A 27,240-nucleotide genomic window follows, 5' to 3' on the forward strand; every position below is an offset into this window, starting at 1 on the left:
AAAAATTGTAAACGGTTTAATCACTTAGGATTATAATAAAAGGAATAAGGAAAGAGAAAAAAAAAAGGCGATATATTTTAGATATAGATAAAGTCCTTGTTATATAAAAAAGAAAAAACAAAAAAATTTTTTGCATTTTATGAATTTTAAGATTTTTTCTCTTGTTTTCTTTTATTATTTTTATTATTATAATTCTTGTTTTTTTTTTTTGAAGAAAGATTATCGAAAAATATAGGTCATACTATTAAAAATGGAATTTTATTTTCATATCTATATAGTATTCAATATAAAATTATTTATAACATATTCGACAATAAATCTATTATAAATATATACATTGTACCATATTCATTTTCTATATATTATATTAGAGATACAGTACAATCCGCTTATAAGAACATAATAAAATTTTAAGCTTCTTACTACTTATATATGGGTTTTTCTTAAAATCGAATTCAGTTACAAATAGGCTTTTGCTTTTAAGTGAGACGTGACTGTAAATAAAATTTCGAATCCGAAAAAATTATGCTTAAACTAAAATATTTATGTAGGTTACATATATTTTTTAATAAACTTTGATTTTATATATTATGAAATTAAGAAAAATAAAAAAATTCTTGCTTAAATTTTATTACTCCTTGTAAAAGACTCGATCGCCTTAGTTTTGATTAGACAATTCGATTTGTAAATGATTCGATCGTCGAAATTTGATTTACTGTAGTAAAGAAGTTTTACTTTTATGCGAATTGCTTATACACATATATATACGAATCAGATTGTATACATCCATATACATACATATACATAAAATTTAATGGTTGATTTATTCAATAAAAATATTCATTTTAATTGACTAAAACAATTGTATAAAAATAAAATCAATTCGAATTGAATTGAATAAAATTATTAGTGCAAAACTTAAATAAAAAACGAAAACCAATATAAACACATAAATTGTATTTAGGTAAGTACATGTGTACATAAATATACACATATATACATACATAAAGGATTATTTTAACAATGTTTTATCTATTGATACGTTACTTAGGTTTCTTATACAAGTACAGTATTGTTTTATGATTACATCTCCCACATATACGTACATATATTAAAATATTCCATATAATACAGACAACCATATTTACATACATATTATGTACATAAACACAATTTTAATAAGAATTCTATTGTTAAAGAAAGCTTTTATAGGATAACATTACAAAAGGAGCAGTATAGAAAATGAAAAGCAAAATAGAAAAAAAAAAAACAAGCAATAAAAATCCTAAAAATAATTCGTTGAATAATAAAATTTAGCACAATTTCTTAAAGAAAATTCTTCCTTTTTTTGACAAAATAAAAACATTTTTTTTTTTTTTTCAAATAATTTTAAAAAGACACGAAATGGCATTTTACAAATCGCAACATAAAAACTTGTACTTATATTAAATGCGTTCAAAGAAATGACAGTTATTTTAATTGTTGTTTTCGTAATGATCTGCGGTTTTTGTGAACATAATTCAAAAGTTTTCAAATAAAATCATATTACTTAGTCCTTTAAAATATTGGTAATGTGATAATAAGTAATAAATTTAGTACCTTTATACCGGAATGAAATAAGAGAATAATTAAATGTAATTGCACGCACACATTGATATCCTAAAATCTATCATTTAGGTCCAAAGTTATAGATATATGTATACTAAAAAATATTATATTTTTGTATTGCGTAAAATGTCAACGTATATAAGTACGCGTATAATTTTGCGTACTTTAATTTAACTCTAGTTAAGTAATCCAAGTAAAGAATTTTTTTCATCTGTAAACCCTCATATCATGGTTAAATTTTACCCCATTTGAATATAATGTTGCAATATTTTAATAATAAACTAAGACCTACATTCGGTCTATTTTCTTTTTCGATTGTAGTTATTTTAATTTTAAATAATTAGAGTTGGTTATAGCAAATGAACCAATTTAATGCATTTATTCAAAATGGTGTTTTTAATCTTATGACTTTATTAATTTTTATTGTTTTATGAGTAAAAATATTGATAAATATTTATGAAGTTTGAATGTAAAATGCGAATTAATTTATGACAAACTGAAAAAATCTGTAACTCAAGAATATTTACGCCTTCTTAGGTTTGCGAGTTTTTAAGTTTTCACCATAATAAAGTTATTTTCGGCATTATTGATATTCTACGACTTAGGAGGATCATATATATAAACATACAATAATTATAAAAGTTGAAATTTTTTTACTTTGCATATGTAAATAATATGTTAACTTTACAATACTACAAACCGAATTTACACAATTATATTTTTCGGAATACTTTAGGATACAAACTCTGTATATCGGGCGATCAAATGTTTGAATTAAGAATGTGATGCAGTTTCTACACATTATTTGAGAGTAGTATTCCAAGAAAATCTGAGATTATTTTAGAAAATTATTTAATGATTGTTCTAAAAATGTGTACAAAGGTTGATAAGAATTTTCAAACTTGAAATTTTTTTATGGTTGAATTATTTTAAACTGCAACTTTTCTAATAATCTTATGGCTAACAAAATTCAGATTCCATAAGTTTTGACATGTACAATAACTAAAAATGGACCCTGTAAAATATTTATAATATAAAAAATATTTGAACCAAATATATGTATATATGTAGTAAATAAAAAATAATAATATTAAAAAAAAATATATAAATTACCGGCGTTGAATATGGATGTGCTGTCAATTGAATTCCATCAACTTCTAATTGCTGTCTTAATATTAATTCAATTTCACTAACCGATGGTTCACATAAAATTTCCATACTTTCTGATAATGAACTTGGATCACTTAACATAAAATATACACTAGCAGCACCTTTCTCCCTTAATTGTCTTATACTTTTTAATAATGTGTGACGATGCTGAGGATTGACAACACCAATTGCATCTAAATCTGGATCTCCTACTTGTTTACATATTTCCAAATCATCATATCCATTATCCAAGAAACTCTCGGCATATTGACCTAGCCCTAAAGCACGCAACCATTCACATACAATGTTGCTAACAGCCATTTTACAATTAATTTGATCCTTTTTTTCCTTCCAAATTCCTTATTTGCTAATTTTAAAATTTATTATACACAAACTGAAAAGAGAGAAAGAGAGAAAAAAAGAAATAAAAATACAATGTTAGATTACTTTTTCTTTTTTTTTTTGTTTTTTACAATCTATGGGGAATAAAAAGACGTTATTCTACTTAAAAAGGTTAAAAATAAAACAATCACGAATTTTATCAATTTTTGTTCAAGTTTGTTTTTTCAAATGAAAGGAGATTCTTAAATTAAAAAAAAAAAATAAACAACAAAAAAACAAAAGCATCAAAAGTTTTCTATAAACTTTTATTGTGTATGTACATGTTGGTGTACTTATGTAACCAACTATTACAAACAGTAAGTAAATACATACCCACGTTTATAAAAATGTTTGTTATTTAACTATTTAATACTTATACAACCTAATTAAAATTCAAGTCAATATACCACATTTATTAATTTTTCGGAATAAAATTCCTGTTTTTAACCTTTAAAAAATAAATTTTTGAACGCTCATTTTCACTTCTCAAATTAACCCTTTTAACCTATTGTACTTAATATTTGCAATTTAATATTTGCAATTGATATTATTTTCAGTGTTGTCACCTATTTATATACTTCATTTCACACTCCCTTTTTCAGAAATCGAAAAAAGTCAAACGTTTTTCCGAACGGATCGACTATATTTCCGTTCCAACTAAACAAGCGTGCAAATAAAAAAATTTTGTTGAGCAGAGTATTTATTTACACATATTCCAATGAGTATTTTATTTAAAATGTCAAATTTACTTAAAATTAAAATACAAATTTCGAATTTTCTTAATTTTATTTAATTGATTACTTTTTACGCCTTTAGATTTATAGAGGAAAAAACAGAGAATTCATTTAAGTACTCAACAATAACTATTCTCAACTATTTCGGATTAATTCGGGGAATTCGGAGAATTTAAACAAATTTTCTTATTATTAAGTTACAATAAGTAAGGTGAAAAATGAACTTTAATTCCCTCTGAACGACTTAGTTCTTTTAAACAGTCACACGTATGTGATCGTAAAAATTAAGTACATTTTCTTGCAAAAATTATACTCTAGTATTTAAATTTAAACACAAATTTGAAAAAGAAAAACATTGAAATTTTATTTTTACATCAATTTCGATAATGGTTCTAAGATTCGGCAATATTTCTTCCATTTTAACTTTAACTTAATTTCCACATAGACTCGAATGATTATAGACAATTTTTTCATAATTTAAGAAGTTACTAAATCTTTTTCTTGAAATTGATTTTCAGACTTCTCATTTTTCTTCTAATAACAGGAAAGGAATAAATTTTTAAATAAGCAATCAATACAATAAAATTTTCTGTATACACTAACCACAATTTGCTGCACAGCAACACTAACAAGAATTAAACACATATAAAATATATTTCGATTTTGGGAATTTTTATACCATAGAAATTTAAATAAATTATAAAGAAAAAATGGAGTTTATAACGGGTTAAATTTTCTTTATAATAATTTGTTGTATATCGATAATTTAACCTGGGGAGGTAAGTATATATACTAACTTGAAACATTTTTTCTTTCTGAATATTTTATGTATACTTTAATTTTAAAATAAAAATTTTTGCAATAAAATCCGAAAATACAAAATCAATTAAATCAAAGAAAAATATTATTTGATTCTCAAAAGGATAATGTGTTAACAGTACCTGCATGACTTAAACCAGATTATCATTAAAAAAAATAAATAAGGTTATTACGCTAAGAAAATTGGATTATTTTTTTTCTTTGTTTTTGTACTAAATAAATAAAAATATAATTTTTGTCTTAGGTATAAATATACAAAAAAAGTTAAATAAATAAATAAAACTTGAGTTGAGTAAATATACTGCAAAAATTATAAATTTAATTAATATTGGGTAGAAAGTTGGTAAAAAGTCCATTATAACACGTTTTTATTAATTTTTTGGTATACATAAGATGGGCTATCTGAATATTTTGTCTTTGTATTAGCTCAAAATTAGATAGGGGTAATATTTTAGTACACGTTGTCATATTTTCAAGCACAAGTGCATGTATTATTTGTATATAAATGTAGATCATCTTTTAGTTCATTAATGAACTAAATATCATAATTCGATCCAGACCACATTGCTTCGGTATTAAACACAAGAAAACTGTGTGTGAAATATTAAAGTACCCGAAATTATTGACGTCTTTATAAAATAACATTGAAAAAAGGCTTCTTAAATATTTTTATATCATTTTACGGGAGCTTAAAAAGTATTGCGATAACTAGGACAATCATTTCAATGAATAATATGTATACATACATACATATATAAATATAAGTTCCTTACAAATAATAAAAAGAATTTATCTTACAAGAATTCACTAAGATTTTTTAAAAATAAAATCGTAAATTTTCTACCCATATCATAATAAAGTAGACTAAGTATATACGAAATAAAAAAAAAACTAAAATAATGCTGACTAAACATTTAATTTTAATTTTCAACGTAAATATAAGTTAGAGCTAATGTGATAATCAATTGTGTCTAGAATTTTTACATCCTTTTTATTTAACTATTTTTATTGTTGTATCAATTACTAAGTGTTTAGCAAATTAGTGCGATATATAACGAAGAAATTCTTTGTTCAAAAGTTTGTTTAATTAAGTATGATGTTAAAATATTACTTAAAGTGTATACAATATATTCATTAAAGCTAAAAAAAAATTTAAAACAAAAATTTAGATATTATTGAGGTCTACCCTTCGACATTAATTCATTAGTCAACTTGATTAACTATTTTTTAATATTTCGCCCATTTTTGACAAAAGACACCTCGTAGACATTTACTAACCAGATGTCTTGAAAAATATTGGTATAAGTGCAGGCTGTACTCCAATAAAAAAAAATATTCGAATTTTCTGAGATTAACAACAGAAAAAACAACATAGGTGGTATTCCGCATTGTCAAAATAACGCAAACTTAAGATAGTTAAATTTTAATTATCATTCCAAATGATACAAAATGCATTTTCGAAACGAAAGGAAATTCAAAAAATTCTGGATGCTTTTAGTAAAATTTTGACGATAAGTATTATCAGTATACACGTCAGGTAATATTTAAATTGACATACTTAATATAATGTAAATTTTATTAAATATTTTTGTTAAATATTTTTCTAGAAAATTGTCAAAAGGCTGATTTAATTTTGAGGAGGATGGCAATAAAAGAGTTTTAAAAAAACTATCTGTTAAAAAAGAAAAGAGAAATGTCAACGCAAGAAACTCAATTTTGCATCCCGAAATGTAAGAAAAACAAAAATTTTTTTTGTCAATGCAGTGTCATTATATTTAGTTTTTATGCTATTTAAAATAAGTATTTTGAATTTGTCCATATAATTTGAATGTCAAGAATTTGTTTCTAGTTCTTAACTATATGTATGTATAATTATTCAAAAATAATTACTTATGTTAGCAAGTGAATGCAAAGTTATTCGACCACTAGGACTACTCACTGATTACGTTCTCATAATTAGTGCAACTTTAAAATTATGCGCGAAAGTGAATATTCTTTCAAATCGAAACTTGAACAGAATAGACGACATAAATGACACATCTATTTTTTAACTCCTTTACGCTTTAGTAAAAATTCATAAGAATTACATAACATCATAAAAACAATCTTAATTTACATGGGAATAAACAAAAAAATAATATTTATGATTATTTTTAACATTTTTTTTTATTTTTTTGCAAAAATAAACTAAAAATGAGTCATTTATTTTGCGTATAGAGAGATTTTTTTTCTTAATTCAAATAAAAAACAAAAACAGCAAAAAAAAAGATATGTAAGATTATTAACCTTCTTTTTAAAAAATAAAACTCCTGAAACACAAAATGTATATGTATATAAGCATAGCGCAGCATGGTAAAAACAAGCTATTAAATTCATAAACGTTAATGGCAACAAAGCAATATAACACTTACCGCATTAATGACAACTTTGTTTATTTTATTCTGTTTTCTTCTTCTTACAAAAAAAAAAACTTGCAAAACTATATAGATAAATATGGGTAATGACAATAAAAGAAAAGAACAGGTATTAAAAATCTGCGGTTTTCATAAAAACTTAAAGCTCACATCATTTTTATAAGAGCACATAGTTAGTGCAGAAAAAAAAACACAAAAACAAAAAAGTTATGGGATGAGTAAAAAAAAAAATAAAGTCGAAGTTCTTATAAACCATAAGAATGGCTAACGAAGTGGATTATCAAGAAAAAAAAGGACTATTAACAGTATATTATTAAAAAAAAAAAAAAAGTGAAACAAAAATTTTTATACTTTTATAAGTATTGCTTAAGATTTTTTCTTTAAAAATCAAGTGGTCCTTTGAGTGTAATTTGAAATTTTTTATGTATTTGGTTTAATGTCCTCTATTGATTGTCTTTTAATACTTTAGTATACTTATATATATATATATGTACAAATATTTTCAAATTTACAACTAAGGTTGATTGAAGGTTGATTATCAAGTATCAAGTACAGAAAAAACAGGAATTTAAATTTCAAAGAAAAATATTTCAATTAAGCCTTTCAAAAATCTGATTAACAAAGGTTTTTCTATTTAAATATATACTTAGTTTAATAAGGATTTAAAATTTTTTGCTCTATATAAGGTCACATATATATATATATATATATATATATATATATATTTTCCTGAATTAAAACCATTTTTTTCGTTGACTTAATATAAAATAATATATATATATATATACCTAGTCTAAAATTATTTCAAAAAACATATTCCAAAGACCATAAACTTGTATCACTTAATAACTGTAAAGTTGTATTAACTTTACTCTAATATTCATTAGAGTAAAGAGTCTTCTACATATAAGTACATTAAGTGTATTTGACTTAATGTTGTTTAAATAATTTAAATAAATTATTTTGTTATTCAATAAAAAAACAAAAATTAACTTCTTCTGATATTCTCTAGTATTTCCTGCGAAACTAAATTCATTTAAAATAATGTAAGTATTATAAACAATAACATAAGCATATCTAGGCCCTATTACACCAACTTATTTTACTATTTAAAACTATTATGATAATGAAAAGAGTCTATTAATTTAGCAAATGATTTAGCCTTAACTATATTAAGAACTAAATGTTCATAATAATTTTTAGAAGTGAAGCTTCTACATTCAATATCTGCGATATTATTTGCTCACGTAAATAAGTGTAAAGATATATCGTAAATGTGAATTAAAATCGTAAAAATTTTGTCTGTATTTAACAAATATATACATATTACTTAATTAAAGTGTTTTAGTTGATAACGGGCAATATTTGTGAGGAGCTCTTATAGAATTAGAATCTTAATATGCAATAAATAAAATTCTTGTCATTTATTGCATCAAATCACTTTTCTGGATCAGATAGTTTTGCATTTAATGAATCTTAAAATCCGCAGTTTTCCTTTTGCTTTTTTATTTAATAAAAGAAAGAAAAAATAAAATTATAATTTTTAAGAAATTTCTTTCAATTTCATTCCATTTTCTTAACCATCTAGATTTTAACTTTTGCAAGAAAAAAAATTAATTAAAAATTTTAATTAAGTAGGGAAAGAATTTTAATTAATTAAAATAATTTTTTTGCTTAATTTTTGTTGATTTAATTTGATTAATTTTTTAAAATCTGTTTAAATTAACCCTTTTAACAGTAAAGAAAATAATATTTTCCACATTATTTAAGAAATATTTTTTAATAAAAAAAAATAATTTCTTTTGTATTTTGTTTCACGACCAATGTAAAAGAACGATTCTAATGAAATAAAATAAAAAAAAAGGACGATTCTAATAAAACGCAAGAAAATTATATTGCAAAAACGAAAATTTCTAAAATTTCCAACGAAACTAAAATAAGTTTCGTTGGAAAATTTTGAAATAACTAAAAATTATTAAAATCAAAAACAAGTGAATGCCACTAAATAATTTGCATTTACTTATAAAATTTTTATAACAAAAAAAACTTTGGAATCCAACTTAATTTTTGATTTGAATCTCGTAATATATGATTTATTCTTTTATTTATATTTTTCAACATGATTAAACCTGTTAATATTAGACAGAACAATAGATTAAAGAAAAATTGAAAACGAAAATTAAAATTTAACAAGCAATCCTAACAAAGAAGGACAAATGCCTCTTACGACATAAGTGGCAAGGAATTACAACTATTGACGACCTAAAAGACCTACCCCTAATAGCTTTATCCCTGAAATAATCAGGACAATCTTAATGAATAATTATGTTGAAGAACCTGAAACAGCGGTAGTTAACGAACTTGTCAAAAGAACAGCACAACAAAAATATTCTCCTCCTTCCAGCTGCAAATCTAGTACAGGTATTAAAGATCCTTGATTAGATATGGAAAATAAAATATTATTTTACGAATATTCTGTACTAAATTTAAATTAAGCTTTAAGTACCATCCATAGGGATACAAAGCATTGAGAGAACCATGTTTTGTTTGTTAATGGTAAAAGCCTGACTTGAAAATAATTTTCTTTTCTAAAAAAATTCGATTCAACTACCTTTTTAAAATTATTGAGAAATTTCCACATTTCTTTACTTTTCTATAAGTAAAAGAAAAATTTTGACAATACAGAAACACCTTATATTTATAGTTTTACGTATGCATAACATCTATAAGAACATAAGTTCATATATTCATACTCGTATATAAGTACTAAGTAAAATTTGGAAAAAATTTACAAACTATTGCATCAATAAAACAAAAAATAGACAAAAAAAAATAAATTATACTTACTAAAAAGTTACATTTTTCAACTTATTTTTGGAACACACTAAGGGGTTATAACATATTTAAGGAAATATAACTTCAATTGAAATTGAATAGCTCAAATGAAACATATAAGTGGAATACACGGTAGTTATGTTTCATTAAAAACAAAAAAGAAGAAATCAGTTCTTAAAAAATTTTTCAGATATGAAGAGTACTCCAGCATTGCATAAATGTATTAAAAATACTTATACTTTTATTATATATATAAGAATATACAGTACATATAAGTATATATATCTGAATATTTATATATTGTACTTGTACAAAAAAATATAAAAAAAATAATAATACCTAATATATATATATATATATATATATATATATGGTTATATCAAATTAGAAACAAGCCATTAATGATAGGCATCTCAAAAATAGGGCAGACAACATAATGAAATAAACATTTTGAATATAAGTATATATATATACAAAAAAAAATATAGGACATTCAAATATTGTAACATTTAATTTACAACAAAATGAAATTTCACATATTTTTTGGTGGTAATTTTCTTTTTTTTTTTCTAAATTATTATAAAATCAGAATTAGAAGGCACTATTTTAAATATCTTAAGCATGTTGTTGCAACTACATTAATTAATATATATACGAGTATATATAGACATTCATACCATATGAATAACATAAGAATAAACTTTTGATTTTTTTCTGAATATTTAGTTCGTAGTTAAGCAAATTAAAAATTCCATGATTTTGAAATGAAAGAGTCAAATAGGTATATATATAAATACTTATATTGTATAAGTAAATATTGAAATTGAATAGCTGAAATGCAATACAAGTAAAAGTGAAATACGCGCTAGGAATGTTGCATGTCAAAAAACAGCCAACTCTTAAAAAGTTCTTGTTCTTGTCATCTTATAATAATACTCTATTTTTAATAGGGAGCTACAAAATCTAAAGAATATGTTGAATATGGAATCATATATTATAGTGACGTAATTAAATATAGGAATACAACCCGGCTGTCTTGGAATAGATCAAGGATTAGCAACCACTCTATACAACATAATGAACAAAACATCATTTTATTACAATATGCGACTTGGATTTGGGCATTATTTTTTCATGAAAATTATAATCAATGATTTTTACAGCGAAATGACTCTTTCAAATTGATTACAGCAAATTAATTTCAAATTTGCAACATCATTTTTGAGTTTTTCTCATAATTTTCTGAAATAACCATTAGATTTTTGTCTGCTATTGATATTTTTCCAAAACAATATTTTTTAATTTTTTTTCAATGTTACTAATCATAATTCCATAAAAATATTTAAACACTCTGGTTATTTTTATTAAATTAGAAAAATTTTCAATTTTATAGTATCATCGAGATTTATAATGTCAAAAAGAACTTTTATGACTTTCACGTGTATTTAAATACTAAAACATGACAAACGAACTTTTATCTCATTTTTAGAGTTCAATACTAAATGTTTGGTACTTATGCCAAAAACAAAATACAAAATCTTTTCTCCTAAGAAGAAGAAAAAAAAACTCTGTTCTTCTTATAAAACACAAATTATTTTAAATATCCTCATAAATATTGCCGCAGATAATAAATTGATAAAATAATTTATACTTAATATATGTATGTAAAAGTTTGATCAGGGTACCATTATTTATTAAGCGACAAAATTATCTAACTACCCCAGTAAATCAAAACTTTTTTATTTTAAAAAATTTAAGTATGTAAGTGTAAATATGGCACGTTATAGCAACGCAACAGTTATATAATAAGAATTTTTAGTTATCTGTTCAATATCAAAATAAATTTTTACAATGTACTACCGAAATAATCCAATAAAATGGAATGAAATCGAATTTAATGGAATATAATTGCTTCTCTTCTTAAGAAAACAAGTTTGTGCTTTTAAAAATTAACTAATTTATCTTTATAAAAAATTTTTACAGATTCTAAACTGTACAGTATGTTAATCATTTCGGCCGTTTCCCTGTAAGTATAATATATATCAAATGCGTGCAAATGACGTCAGTCATAAATTCTAACGCGTCATAAATTACAATAATTATATGTTTCCAATGCAATAAAGGATGTATAGGTGAGATTGAAATTTTAAATTTGTCGCTTTGTTAAAATAAATTTTAAAATGCCAATTAGCTAAAATTCAGATGATTATTCCATTTACAAAATAAATTAAATGGCGTGATGAACATGATCGTCAGATCTTTGACAGAGAAACATCCTTTACAATAATAAATTGACTCCTCTGGATCTTTAAAATGTTAACGAGCTAATTGCAAAAATTCTCAATATATTTTCAAAAGTTCTAAGTTATTATATTATAAAAAGGATTTTAAATTAGAACACAGCAGTTCGCATTGTTCTTAGAACAATTTGTATATTTAGCGATTTATGAAAAATTTATATTTCTATATACATACATAGAAATTATACGTATTAATGCTACATAGTTTTGACAAAATAATAATGTTTCGACACCAAAAAGTGGCAATTTTAATTTGATGTTATCGTCCCTGATTTTAAAAAATATATAAGTAAAACAAAATTATGTATAAATATTTTTGTGTCGAATCAACAAAGTGTTTGTTGAAAACAAAAACAAAAAAACAAATAAATATTTTATAGCCCATTACTTTATTAGCACAAAAACAAAACAAAAAAACCAAAACTATTAATCAATATCTTTCAAAATAAAATATCTTCTTTGTTGTGAATATAAAAATTTTTGGGGACGAGTCTTATAAATTTTAATTCAATTAGTGTTTCTATTAACTAGTAAACATATTATTAACTATATATGGATAAAGTTTTTACAGTATTTTACCTATAAAAATCTTATTCAAAAATTGTAAATATTTACCGATAGCTGTTATAAAAACAAATTATTTTTAGAAACATAATTGAATTTGGAAACGTTCCTTTAGATCAAAAACATTTTATTCGAAATAAATTTGGGGTGTTATGTATATTATGCTTAAAGTAACTGAGTTCTATTTGAATTTCAAATTCGTTTGAACTTGTTCTTTTCACGTTCGAATTCAAGACCTAGAGCTAAGTCAACTATCTAACATGATTTGTAACAAACCACGTAGATAATTGTATATATATACATATGAATTATGAAATAGATTTTGTGTACCCATAGAATTTCAATTACTTTTTTATCTAATAAATTTAAGTTTTTATCAGCTACTTTGTAATGAAGAAATGTTCAAACCAAGACTTGATACATAGTATGTACACATATGTAACTACATATTATAATATGAAAATTATGTGGTGACAGTTTGAAGTGAAATTTTTGGCTGGAATCTAGATGTGTTTGATTTTTTTTATATGAAACTAAACAACTAATATGAAAAGAAAATAAAACAATAAATGTTTGAAGTTTGATTAATATTATCAATTGATTTTAATCGGTAATTATAATTACATATGTGTTACAGCAAATATGTAGGTACCTACTTAAATACAGAAATCAGATGGCTCGTAGAATTATAAATAATAGTTTAACATACTTGCACTACAAAAATGATATCTGAATTGAACAAATATTAATGTAAGTATTAACCTTATACTATTTTTTCGTCAATTTTTATATCGTAAAGTCTATATTTTTCAGCAAATTAATGTATATGTATACTCTTTATGATAAGGACCATAAAAACTAACTTTGATTGATTACTTATGCTTATAATTTTAGTTTTATCCTACCTAGCTACCTAGTTTTGTAAGTCAAAAAAAATTCTCAAACACAAATTAAGTTAAAATACTTTTTGAATTAAAATTTTGTTTATACATTTTGATAAGGTCTATATGTATGTATTTTATTACTTAATTTATTATACTACTTAAATATGTAATAAATAAATTTACATTTAATTGAAAATCACCTTTTATTTCGACCCATAGGTACTTAATATTATAAAACCGTTTTCTTATTCCAATAAAAGGGCAGATATAAAACAAAAGGACAGATTTCATAAAAACAAACATTCAAAAAATTTTCAACCATCCTGTACCATCAACATTGTTTCTTTCTTTCTTTTTTTTTTTTTATTTGAACTCTGAATCAGAAGCATAGGAGAACATCAATTGTGCGCATGATTCTTTTAACTCTGATATTATTGTTAATCAATTATAGGAATTCCCTAAAGAATATTTTCTTAAAGAAACTATCTAAATTTTATCTAAAAATATTTGAATCCTTTCTCTTGTTTTATTTGATTGTTTTTATTTTTTGCTTATTTTTTTTTTGTTTTTATTCTTCTTTCCAATATCAAAAACTGATTTGCGAGGAGTAATGAAAAAAGTTTTCATTCTGTAATTTTTTTAAATTTTTAATGTTTATGTAAAAAAATTTATGCTCTTTTTTTTTTTTTTTGTTTATTCTCTTTTCTTTTTTTTTCAACAAAGTTTTGTGACTTTTACTTTTTTCTTTTGGAATTTTTTCTTACAAAAGCGATTTATTCTTAAATCAAAACTAAAAAAAAAAAATTGGAAAAAAATGCAATTCTCCATATTATTTATGTATGTACCTAGCTATTTACGTAGGTACCTTAATTTGTATACACTTTAATAAATATTTTAACATTCAAATATTGTTTAAATACAATGAAAAAGTACAAAAAAAAAAAAATGCTGAAAAAATCATTTGTAATTAAGAAGTTTATGAAATTAATTTGAAATTTTAACAAGAAGGTTATGTTTTTTTTTTAATGAATATTTTATTTTGCATTCACTTTCAACTTACCATTTCTACAAAGACTTTGCAAACTTAATTTTATTATCCATGTTCAATTGATCATTCTTTGATTTAAGAATCAAATTTATCTTGAAACTTAAAATTTTCACTTAAAATTTTCATTATTTTTATAAATTCTAAACCCATTTTTTTTACTTTTTTTTACACTTTTTAACATAAAATGACAAGAGGATGGAATTTTTTTTTATTATAGATAGGTACTTATATTTTAAATAAAACAAAAATTTAAATTTTTCAAATTGCTTGAAAAAAACATTTATCAAAATTGCAAGTTGAAACTTTTTTGAAACTTATAAATTTACATCACAATAATAATGATAATAGCAATAAACAATAAAATTTCATATAAAAAAATTCTATTGTAAAATTTTGTTCATCTTTTATACATAAATTAAAAATGCGCTCTTAATAAAATTAACAATTATTGTTTAAAATAAGATTTTTCAAATTTGTATTTGTTTTATTTTTTTAATAATAATTAAAATTTTTCGCAGAACAACTAAGTATTTTTTATTTTATTTTAAATTTTATTTGATTTTAAGCTAACATTTATATTCTGATTTCGGATAGATAGGTCACACGTTAATAAAGCTAAGAAATTTACTCAGTGTACTGAAATTTTTTTTTTTATTTACTGCTGAAGTCTTGAAATTTTCTTGTACCTACAATGTATATTGCTTTAAATTTTGAAATGAAACATTTTTTTATATGATTTTACGTTTTCTTTTTCTTTTTTTAAAAATTGGAGTATGCGCGAAACTCGTTTTTCAATTTAAGAAATTTTTTTTTTTTTTTTTTTTGGTTGAAAAAAAGTTGTAAAATTACATTTACTATTTAATTAATGAGAATTTATTTTTCATTTAATGAATTTTTTATTTATGTAATGTAATATTTTAATTATTTTTTCACATTTTATTTTTTTTTATGTAAAATTTAATTTATTGTAATTAATAAAAACAATATCTTTAAAATTTCCAACACTGTTAATTTATTTTCATTTTTTCCTTTTTTCTTGTTATTTTTTAATTTTTTTTTTTTTAGAAATTATTTCGATTGTGCATTTTGTATTTTTTACAAAGTTAAAAGAAACCGGTTTGTTTAGTTACTAAACGTCTGCAAATCTGATATTCTGTTGTTGGCCATCCGACTTTTTTGTAGCAGCAGCACCTAAAAAATTTATATGTACATTAAATGAAAACAAATCAATGATGGAACACTAAATAGACTAACAGTGTAGCAATAATATATGAAGCTATTTTAAATTTGTAATATAATAACTAATACGATCACATTAAATTCATTAATTTTTCCAAAAATCACTTTTTCACATTTTTTCTAGAAAAATGCAAAAATTTCAAAACAAATAATACCAAATACAATAATCGTTTATTTAAAAGAATTCTTGAAATTACATAACAGATACTAGTTAAATATAAAAATTATTTTTAATTATAGAAACTTATGTAAACACAAGTTATGTTAATTCAATTCTTCTCTGCATGATTAGACTTTTTTTTAACATGTAATAAGTTACTTCACGAGACTATATTAAATTTTAAACTCAGTTTTCTTTTTAACTCTGTGAACGTATTTTTTTTTTGCCAAATATTATTATTTAATTTTTTAATAAACTTTAATAATATTAAAATGTACCTTGACATTGTCAAAAAATAACTCAGTTATTTTTTAAACAAGGTTTTTTAAAACTAGTACTGAAGCTTATTATTATTTAGTAAAACTGTACTAAGTTACTTTTTAATTTTTGTCTCGTAGTGAAACCTATACTAATTTTTAAATTGATATTTATATATTTATATGAGCATATGATTCCAATTTTTAATCGAGAAATCGAAACTCGATATTTTAGTTATTTAAAATCCACAAGATAGTTTTGCCCCGTTTTGTACTATTCGACATTTGATGTGTCAATAAAAAAAATCAGATTCATTTTTGTTTAAACTATTCAATAACATGAATGAATAATAATTTTTAGAATCTCAAACTGTGACAATATGACAAAAAACATAGTCATATTTATTAAAATTACAAACAAAAAAATAAATTTTCAAAAATTTCACTTAAAATTTTGATACCGCAATGAAAATTGAATGACTGAGAAGTGTACTGAGAGTGTACGCAATTATTTTTTACAGTAAAAATGATTCTTGATTCTCTAAAACATTTAAGAGATAATAAAGTGAAGTCATAAAAAATTCACCTGATTTTCAATTTTATTCACTCCTTCGCCGAATTTGAGTTAAGTTCAATATTCAATATCGAAATTGACATTATCTTCAATTTTACCTCAAAATTCAAGAAGCATTAAATTCGTATTATTATCAAATGAAGAAGAATAAGCAATACGTAAAATTTTTAAATGTCTTGCTTTTTGTTTTTTTTAAATTGAAGAAGAAATTGAGTAATTAATACAACTAGTAAAAAGTAAGCCAGAATCATTTTAGATTGATTTGATTAATTTACTGTCGTTGTTGCTACCAATGTAAACTGAATTGCGACAATGACATTTCTTTGACATCTCGTGCAGCGCTAAATTTAACGATATGAAATCATTCCTGTGCGCTAGCAATTCATTTGCGCAGCTGTTTACTAATAAAAATAATAATCTTTTTTTGTCATATTTTTCAGTGATTGCGCAACGATATTTTTCAATGAATATTGTTATTCAGGCTACCAAATTAATCATAAGCTGCCAGAATTCAATAGAAAACGAATAACAAAATTACCGTCGCGTATTTCAACGCCGGCCTTGAAATCGGCTAATTTCTTTTTTTACCGCGGATGGCTTTTTTTCACATTATCTGTTTCCATATATATGTAACATTATACAGGATCATATAAGCAGGTCATAGTAGGAGGAAAATGTATGAGATCGGCGTTTTTCGAAGGTTTTTCAAACACATTTAACACGTTTTACAGACAAAACTATGAGTGATAGAGGAAAATATTATATGGATTAACTTCTAGCGCAAACAATTTTGAGTTTCAAAAAAAAAAAATAAAAAAAAAACAGACTCTGATGAGCTTTATCTAGAAAGCTATGGCTCAAAGCAAACTGAGCATATTTAAGACCGAAAATAAGGAGCAATCAATCGACTGTCAAACCAGCCCCCGATGCTAACTTTATGTCGCATCGTTTTGAAGTTACAAGCATTTATTTATATGCAAAAAAAAATATAACTTTTTTTTCATCAAACTGTATCTCGAAAACAAGTATATATGCACCTCCCCCTAACCATATATTTTTTTTTGCTGGCAATTGATTAAAGAATCATCCCTGAAATTATTTGTCACATTTTGCGAAATGCCTGATACATATCGGGCGAGAACATTCCCGCCTCTTTCTGGGTTCACAATAGAAATCATCCGCCGCAGCCGCTTAACGCTTTGATTTTTTTTTCACAGTTAAAAAAATTAACAGAAGACGGAAGGTTTTTTTTAAATCAATTTTTTAATGTTTTTATAACACAAAACTATAAGAATGTTAGAACTAGGAAAATATAAAGAGATTGTATTTTAACTTTTTCTAAACAGAAATTTGAAAAAAGTTAATCTTGTGGGATAAATTTATAAAGGTAAAAATGCCTCTCTATAGCTCCCATCAGAATACGTGTAAATTTGTCAGCTGTGAAGTTTTTTGGAAACTTTAAAACTTTTTAAATTTTTGGTATAACGTTTTGTAAAGTTAAATTTAGTGTTTTAAAAACTTTTAAAATCTTAAAGCTGTCGCTTGGTTATATCAGAAAATTTTATTTTTCAAAAAAAAAATTTTTTCATCATAAATTTTTCTTCAAAACTAAAAGTAAAATAAAATAAATAAAATTGATTCGCAAATAGTTTTTTTAAGTTTCACACGTTTATAATTCAAAATCAATGTTTTCGGTTTTTTGTATAACCAAAAAACACTTTTTTATTTTTTACTTATTATTTTAAAAATGACACTTATCACCTATAAAATTTTTAGAAGTTTTTTCAACTTTTCTGTCTGGTTTATTTTTTTTTATTTTGCGAGAAATTACGTCATTGTTTTTTCTTTTTAGAATTTTTCAAGTTTGATACCGGACTGACGTTGTCCGGAAATGTGTGCTTTGTAAAATTTTGCTACATAGAGCCTAACAAAGCTAAATGTTGCTGACTGCATCCCGCATTTTCATTTAATTTTTTTTTTACTTTCAATTCAAATCATAATTCCGTAGTTTTTTAAAAACATTTTGTTTTCTTTATAATTTTAATATTTTTCACTCGAAATTACATTATAAAAATATGTGATCTTTCTTTTCACTTGCTACGTAAAATAGCAAGATCCACGATTAGGCTCTATGATACAAGTTTCTTACTTTTTTCTTACTTATCGAGTAACATAGCGAGATAGAGGTTTAGCTCGAGAAACTCGTAGCAACAAATCAAATATGTTTGTATTTACTGCAAATACGAACCCTAGGATATTTTCCCATTGTCATAAAGTATATAGTTTTAGATAGTAGTTTGTAGTTTGTAAGTGATTGTAGTTTGTTTTTGAAAGTGATTAAATGATAAGCCCTAATCTTAAACACTTGAAAATTTAGTTTATCATTTCATAAAGAAAAATTTTAGTTTATATTATTTGAAAATTGAAATGAAAGAACATACAATATAATATACCCTATGTACATTCTATTTTCATACACGTTATACAGAAATTATAAATATAATTTTATATAATATAAGATTAATGATTAAATTTTGTATTTTTCTTATTTAATTCGACTTTTTGATAGATGTTATGTTCTTTTCCTTACTACTCTTTCTGTTACTTATTGAATCCAATATTTCATCTGGAAGTTTTGTAGTACGATCTTCACTAGAGCTTTCAGAGTTTAATAGTAGCTCTTTTCCATCAAAAATATCTTCAATCATTTCTCGAGAATGTTGCGAAGCTCCGTTGACGCCTCTAGAATTTCTAGCTGTCATGACCATAACCGTCGGATTCAAAGTCAACATATTTTCTTTTAAACAATTTTGCAACAAATTTATGAAAAATAAAAATGAGATTAGAGTTAATGCTGTTATTACAGAACTTTTACGTTTGCTTTTCAAATTTTTAGTTGTAGAAACAACTTCAACGTGTGAATGTTGATGACTTTCGGAATTACTTTTTGGATGACGTGGTCTAACATTATAATCATATTCGTAGTCAGTTGGATTATGATGAAAAACATGTCCTGGTGCAACATGCTGCTCTTCATGTCCACTTGCAGGGTCTCTATAATCATAATATTACCAATAAATAAATATTTATACATAATACGCACACATAATTAATTATGTTATAAATGTATTAGAAAACTTAAATTGGCTAAAAGTATTCGTTATTTACTTGTGTTGTATATACATACATACCTACATATATAAATGTAATATGTTATTTAATTTTCATTAATTTAAAATTAAGAATAAAAAATTGAATCAAGCTTAAAAAATATTTATATTGTATAACGGTTAAAAATTGCACTAAACTTCCAAATACTTATATTATTATAAAATTATAAAATATATATAAATATTTTATATTCATGTTACAAGTACCACTTTATTTTAATTTCTCAATTTCCATTGCAAATATTTTTTTTCTAGAAGGACTACATTCTTACCTGTAATGTGAGTTATAATGATTGTTTATTGATGAGCTTGCTATCATATCTTGTTGATAAGGATTTTGATTTGCATACAGGTTCGGAAATGGATAATTCCAAGAGTTTTGCATATTTGGCTGATACATTACCCTTAATCTTTGGCAATAATTACTTGAAAAGTTCAGTGTTTTATATATGTATGTGTATGTTTGTACACTATTGCTTTTGTGGTGTCTCGTTAAAAAAAAAGGTTTAATATTTTGTCAACGCTTTGAAATGTAATGTTATATTTATGAGGTTTATAAATAAACTAATAATTCATAAAATAAAAGAAAGTATGTAGACATAATTGCAGAAAGAAGTTGAAAAGAAATTTTAAGAAAAGTACTAGTATACATATATAGAATCTGAATCACATATGTATGTATACATATATCAAATATCAAAATTATTTAGCGCATGAAAGTGATTATGACTTTCGATTCACGCATCGTTGGAACTTATCTTAAATAAATCTATGACAAATAACGTACTTAGATTTAGTATAAAAACAATATCCATGTAAACGTACATTAACTACAAAAATTATTTTCAAAGAATTCATAATAGTTATTGTTATTGGAATCAAAGTTTAGAATGAAGGCTTTTAGCAAGAAAATTGACAACTTTCGACTTCTTAAAAAGATAAATAAACTGCATATTAATTTCATTATCATAAAATTTGATGAAATAACATAAAAAACAAGAGTATTTACGTTACGCTTTCATAATGGGAAGTTTTAATTATTTTTTATAAATTTATAGCAAAACGGAATTATTTCAAATTCAAGTTATTGAAGTTTACCTTCATAAAGTTTATTTTGATCAAAAATAGTTCAAAATCAATAAGTATTCTCAACATGTACATGCTATACAATTAATTTGATAATTTATATATTCAATGCAATTAATTGAAAGAAAATGCGAAATATTTTATGTAAATTTCATGCAAATTTTTTAAAAATAATTTTAGTAGTACGAATTCTTACTAATAAAATAACTTTAGAAAAATTTGAATTCTTATAAAAGATTTTTCCTGAACGAGATGAAATGATTCCGTTTCTGTATTTTGAAATATGAAATGTTAACTCATACATCTTTACTCTTTATGAACTTACCTTAACACAAATTTCTTCAGTTTTCTTCCATAGAAGTTTAATATTGCGCAAATTTAAAAACGTATCGATTACGTTATGTTATTCACCTAAAGTAAATAATACATATATGTATATTCAAAAGAGAAAATAAAAATTGGTTTTATACATTTTTTACTTTTTTGTTGATCGCTTGTTAACACTCCAGTTAAAAGCAAAAGCGTTTTGCAAACACAAATAAGCTTGTCTCATTTACCTTTTTATTTCATTTAATGAGGTCCATTAATAGGAAAAAAAACTTTTAGCTCTAAATTTTTTTTAATTTTATATAAAACTTCTGACATTACAGTTGTTCTAAATTATACTTCAATACGCTTAAACAAAATTATCTACTCGAAGTTTTCGTTGCATTATTGTATATCAATACAATTTGAAAGAATTTTTGTAAACTCGCTTGGAAGCAAAATTTTTATTCATAACTGAACTCGTTTATAAGAAAAACCGAATACGATAATGCATTTTTGATTTGGACATCACAACCTTAAGAAGGCTCAAATTTGATATTACTACTTACGTTAAAAAATTCTACTAATATGTTGCCTATACTAAAATGTTTGTGAAAATCTTAAGTTCAAAATATACTTGTTACACCAATTTTGATTTATCAATTTTGCTTTGCAGATTAAAATGAAAAATTCTTTTGATGTACGTATTAAGACTAAAATTTTTGTATTACACATTCAAAAATTTAAGTTTAAATATGTATAAACATGTATTGTAATATATTTATAAATTAATATTTTGTAAATTTCTTTTTTAATTAAGCGTCCTATGTTGTAATTACGGCTACAACAAAATCTTAGTATAAAATAGGTTTTCCATTTAAACATTAACAAAACTAAAAATTATACTTATAAGAAATGTAACTCTTCGACAAGTATCAAAGAGTTTTAAAAAACATTATTTAGTATTATAAAAACTTTCAGCTTTAATATTTAAAGAAGTAAGTTAAAAATCAATGGAATTTCGATAGAACTTTCTTATTTTACAGGATTATAAATTAAATAAAATTTACTTAAATGTGATTGAATTTCTATCTGTTTTAACATGTTTAATATTAGCTGTATCATTAATCAGGTATTTGTGTAATCATTAATCGGTCCACTGTTGAGTCATCACCAAGAGGTTCGTTACTATGCATTAAAATGTCACTTAGCTCCGAAGAATTTCCACTGTATATGCTAAATGGGAAAAATGAATTTACAATAGGCAAACCCAAACCAGATTCGTCATCTGCAACAGCACTTTTTTTATTGTTTGAACCTTCGGAATTATCAATTGAATCATCCTTTTCAATCTCATTTGTATTGAGGGCTTCATTTTCGTTTTTTTGAAAAATTTCTTCATTTGTCGCAATATGGGTCTTATTTTTACGGGACAAAAAATTTTTACAGCTGGGAAGATCATTAAATTCTCCTGTTTCTAACGCACGTTGCAATTTAGATATATTAGTCGCAATTAATCGATGAAGCAAATCAATTTGGGGATAGCCACCATGCTCGATTTCAACTATAGGAATCCAACGATAGTAGCACTGTTGCCATATTTGTAAATCAGACACTCCAAACAACGGCTCTAAATATCTGTTATTTGGAATTGTTGATCGATTAATATTGTGTATATCACGGGTAATATTATTTCCATTGTTTGTAAAAACAACTAGCATAGCATTTCTCGGAATAGGATTTTTGTTTGCGAACGGTTTTTTGGAATACAGGGGATTGTAAAAAAATGTTTTATCCTTTTCATCGAATTGTTCATCCCAATCCCAAATTGGTCGAAGAATTAACTTTTTTTCCTAAAATTAAGAGCAAAATCAAATTTTGTGCAAACAAGACTAAGAGATACCTTACCACAACCATTGATTGACGATCGTATTCACAATTAAATTGGAATGTATCAAAAATAGGCATAAAAGCAGAATCCCAAATTGTAGTTAAATATGTTTGACTAAACTCGAATTCTTCTGGGAACTGTTGTACTAGTTGCCATATACAATCTAAAAACAAAAGTAATAATGGACTTTCCTCATCTGCTGTAGTACTACTGCTGCTAATCAAATTGTTAACTATTAAATTATTGCTAACATTACTACTCGTACTAGCCGTATTTTCTTGTTTCCAAGTATGTCCTAAGCGATCTGAAAAGGGATGTTCTAAAGCAACCCATTCCTTCTGTATTAACGATTGAAACCCGTTCAGTGTTCGGAAATACGGGTCCAAAAGAATTTGAATGATACTTGATATAACACAACACATTTCTCTTCCATTACTTTCTTGCAATACAACTGTTGTTCCTGCTCGGAGGATTTCTGACATTTTTAAGGAAAATTCTAAGCAAGCTGAAACACATTTTAACCATCCTGATTTATCTATTAAACTGTAATACTTGGAGTCCTGCAATAAGAATTCTCTAAAATTTTCTGGTACGCATAGTTCCCTAAGCTTTAAGTAACTTTGACGAACATCATAATTAGTTGGGAGTAATTGTTCTGAAAGGTTTTTGAATTCCAAAGATTTCCTTTCAGGATCGCAATTTCTAACTTTCTCTAAAGTTACATTTTCTATTGTGCGTCCTTCTCTATACGATTTCAGTTCTCCCATCCTTACTAACGAGGCACCTGTTGGGCCATAACTATATACCCAAAAAGCACTTCTGGAATCACAAAATGAACTTGCAGAAATAAAAAACTCCTTTTCGTTGAAACATTTTGGAATTACACAGAACTTTGGAAGAGTATAAGATTTGTTTATAATTTGCGAGGTTCTCGACGAGACTTTCATTGATGTAGGTTCAAGGCATTCTGAAGAGACAACCTTCCATTCGGATGCTCCACAACGTTTCAGTTCAGATATCCAATCATTCTTCGTATTAAACATTGACACATCCGATTTGAAAGGACTGCAATATATGTCACTGCAATATTTCAAATTATAATATAAATAAAACTTTGTACTTTATATATTAAGAAACAATTTTAAAAGTAGTTTTTTGCAATAGTAAATATTTTCCATGTTTCGCAGTTAGGATTTTATTACTTGCGAATCTCAAAATGCAAACGTATAATTAAAAGTTTAATTTTTCATTGCACGTCAATGGAAAATTAAATTAAAATATATTTTATGCTGTTTAACTTACTTGTAATAAAATGCAAATGATAAATCATGTCTCGATGGAAATGCAAATCTTGCTAGCGCAGATGCAATAAGGGTTCCCTGATCTTTGGTTTTAAAGCTGAACTTGAGAAAACGAAAATTCTGAAATGAAATTACATTATTTTTCTCAATCGAATTTCAAAATATGTATCTACAAAAAAAAATTCGTAATTTTAATAAATTTCAATTTGGCACATTATTAGTACTTATCCAAATTACGTCTTCAATTTAGAAGTGTAAAGTAACATAATAATAAAATAATTAACTAGATACCTACTTAACGCTTACATTTGCATGATCTTTAACATACCTTACAAATAACATATATAGCATCAATTTTGGAATTGACTTTTTGTTGGGGCAATATTTTCTTTTTCTTCTTATCAACAATTTGGTAGATTACATCTATGTTACTTAATGTAACATCGTTTCGACGTAAAAATCGATTGTATTGATAGGAAATTTGCTCCTGTATTATTATGATATTTATAATACAATAGATTATCAAAATATTTATGTTTATATTGTTTCATATATTTATAAAAGTAGATTTTCTCAAAAATATACTTACATCTACTACATCATATGGAATAAATGATAATTTGAAATTGGTCACAAATAATTTTCCTGGTATTCCACCTTGTTCTTCTGTAATTTTTGCAGTTGGTGGAAACATAAACGCATCTGCCGATACTGTACCAATTTCCCCTAAAATTAAATTCATTATAAATTTCATATCATTGATATTTTTCCTTCTTTATTATTACCAGGTAAAAGCTTTGGATCAAAAATAAGAGCACTTTGTTCTACATTAACAGACTAAAATAATATTAATTAAACAATGTAATTTAAAATAGGTACAAATCTTAGTGGGTTTTTCACCTTTGTGCAATTTACATAACTAGTAAACGTAAACTTTTGTTGATTACTGCTTAACATACTAAACAAATTTAAATTGTTCATTTAATTTTCGAAGAAATTTAACTAAATGTAGGTAGGTAATATGTATGTATTTATTTATAAACTTTCAATTGCAAAATTCAATAAAGGAAAACTAATTCAAGTTAATATCTGGCATAGCTAAAATTTTTGCAACAGCAGCAAACTTTTGCAAAATTATTAGAAACTAATGCCTTTATTTGGATTTATTAAGCAAATTTTATCTACTATTCTAAGAAACTTTTTACAATTTCAATACGATTTGTTTTATGTTTTTGCTGTAAAATCTATTATAAGCAAGAATAATTTTTACAATACAGCCAAATTTAAAAATTTTCCCAAAACTATGTTAATTTATTTTCTAAACCCTTATACGCTTCTAAAAAATTTTTGAAAATTTTGCAACGAATAGTAGGATCATAATTTATTATCAATTACTAAATTTTTATTTTCTTTAAAATTCTTTTTCACTACTGACAGTTCATTTTGAGACATGCAACAGGACACCTATGAATATTAATTTGCAATATTCAACAACATGATAATATTAAACCGAAGTCACACTTCTGTATTACTGTCATTTCTTACCAAAATGTCATCTATACGTGAAGCAGTCTAATAAATTAAATCAACAAATTAGTTAATAATATTAATAAATAATTTAAAAATTAATTTAAAATAAACAATTATTTAGTTATTCTTTAAAAATACATATAAATTCTGTTACAAGAATGCTTTAAATTTTCATTTTCTCAAATACACGAAAACCTTCTTTGATCGAATTTCAAATGTCAAAATGAAGATTTCCTCTTTTTTGATAATTATTATTTACTTTCCATTTACCCAGCATTTACACATCCAAGTTACTTGCAAGCAAGTTTGTATAATATTAATTGTCAATTAGTTTTTCGAAATGTCAAATTACTTGCTATTATGACGTAGGCGTTTAGCAAGTTAATTTTTGAAAATGTCTTTGAGAAGAAAACAACTAGCAATAATAATTGTTTATAAATTTTAGAAACCATAAGTTTGCTAAGTTTAATTTTTTCAAAACAAAATTCAAAAATTTTAAATTAAAAAAAAAAAAAAATCAAAACAACAAATTTTTTTTTGTGAATTTCTGAATATGTCAAATTACTTGCTCAAATTACTGGCAGCAAAATTTTCTTGCAAGTTGAACTGCAAGTAAACAAGCAAGTAGAAATATTTCAATGTGTTAGTAAAATTTTTGTATGTATTGCAACTTTCTTGCAAGTAACTTGTACGTGTAAATGCTGGGTTACGTAGGCCTTTTAGGCAGTGTTTATACTTAAAAAAAATTTTACAATCCTTTTCATTAAAAAATCATGAAAAAAAAAATAAAAAAAAATAAAATATCTTTCAAAACTATCACTATTTATTCGCCTTTTAACATGATAACATTGTTAATATTTACCGACAATTATGATAAAAATATACTTATGTTGGAAATAAGTGGATATCTTATGTGTTAACAAGGTATATTTTCTGATAATAAAATTTAAGAAATTCTGATAAACTGGTAATTTACCAGTTTATCAGAAT

The 27,240-nt window shown here is 24.2% G+C and overlaps 2 protein-coding genes across 4 annotated transcripts in view; both read right to left on the reverse strand.

Moving 5' to 3' along the window:
• The window catches only part of LOC129614276 (uncharacterized), a 39,671-nt gene extending 23,867 nt beyond the window's left edge, over positions 1-15,804 (reverse strand). Inside the window, exons 1-2 of one of the 3 annotated variants that reach the window (XM_055528804.1) lie at positions 14,749-15,751; positions 2,722-3,151 (exon numbers count right to left, since the gene is read on the reverse strand). In XM_055528804.1, coding sequence (XP_055384779.1) covers positions 2,722-3,078 — 357 coding nt within the window. In that variant the 5' untranslated portion in view covers positions 3,079-3,151; positions 14,749-15,751. Of the gene's footprint in view, positions 1-2,721; positions 3,152-14,748 lie in introns of all 3 variants that reach the window. The other 2 variants (XM_055528805.1, XM_055528806.1) reach the window with 2 other exon arrangements.
• Positions 15,805-22,341: 6,537 nt separating this feature from the next.
• Positions 22,342-26,214, reverse strand: LOC129614307 (myotubularin-related protein 10-B). The gene is made up of 7 exons (XM_055528851.1): positions 25,621-26,214; positions 25,506-25,557; positions 25,310-25,446; positions 25,049-25,207; positions 24,722-24,840; positions 23,437-24,499; positions 22,342-23,381 (listed from the first exon to the last, which is right to left on the reverse strand). The coding sequence occupies exons 1-7, from the start codon at positions 25,699-25,701 to the stop codon at positions 22,653-22,655; spliced, it is 2,340 nt and encodes a 779-aa protein (XP_055384826.1). The 5' UTR covers positions 25,702-26,214; the 3' UTR covers positions 22,342-22,652.
• Positions 26,215-27,240: the final 1,026 nt, after the last annotated feature.

This window comes from Condylostylus longicornis, unplaced genomic scaffold, assembly GCF_029603195.1.
Source record: "Condylostylus longicornis isolate FDR11 unplaced genomic scaffold, ASM2960319v2 ptg000107l, whole genome shotgun sequence".
Lineage (NCBI taxonomy): Eukaryota > Metazoa > Arthropoda > Insecta > Diptera > Dolichopodidae > Condylostylus > Condylostylus longicornis.

Bases quoted from the DNA above. Each gene is read 5' to 3' on its own strand.
- LOC129614307 (XM_055528851.1), bottom strand. From the start codon at position 25,701: ATGAACAATTTAAATTTGTTTAGTATGTTAAGCAGTAATCAACAAAAG. The intron at 24,841-25,048 runs GTATGTTAAAGA...ATTTCATTTCAG, and splicing joins CTATATATGTTATTTGTAAG to AATTTTCGTTTTCTCAAGTT. The intron at 24,500-24,721 runs GTAAGTTAAACA...GAAATATTGCAG, and splicing joins TCATTTGCATTTTATTACAA to TGACATATATTGCAGTCCTT.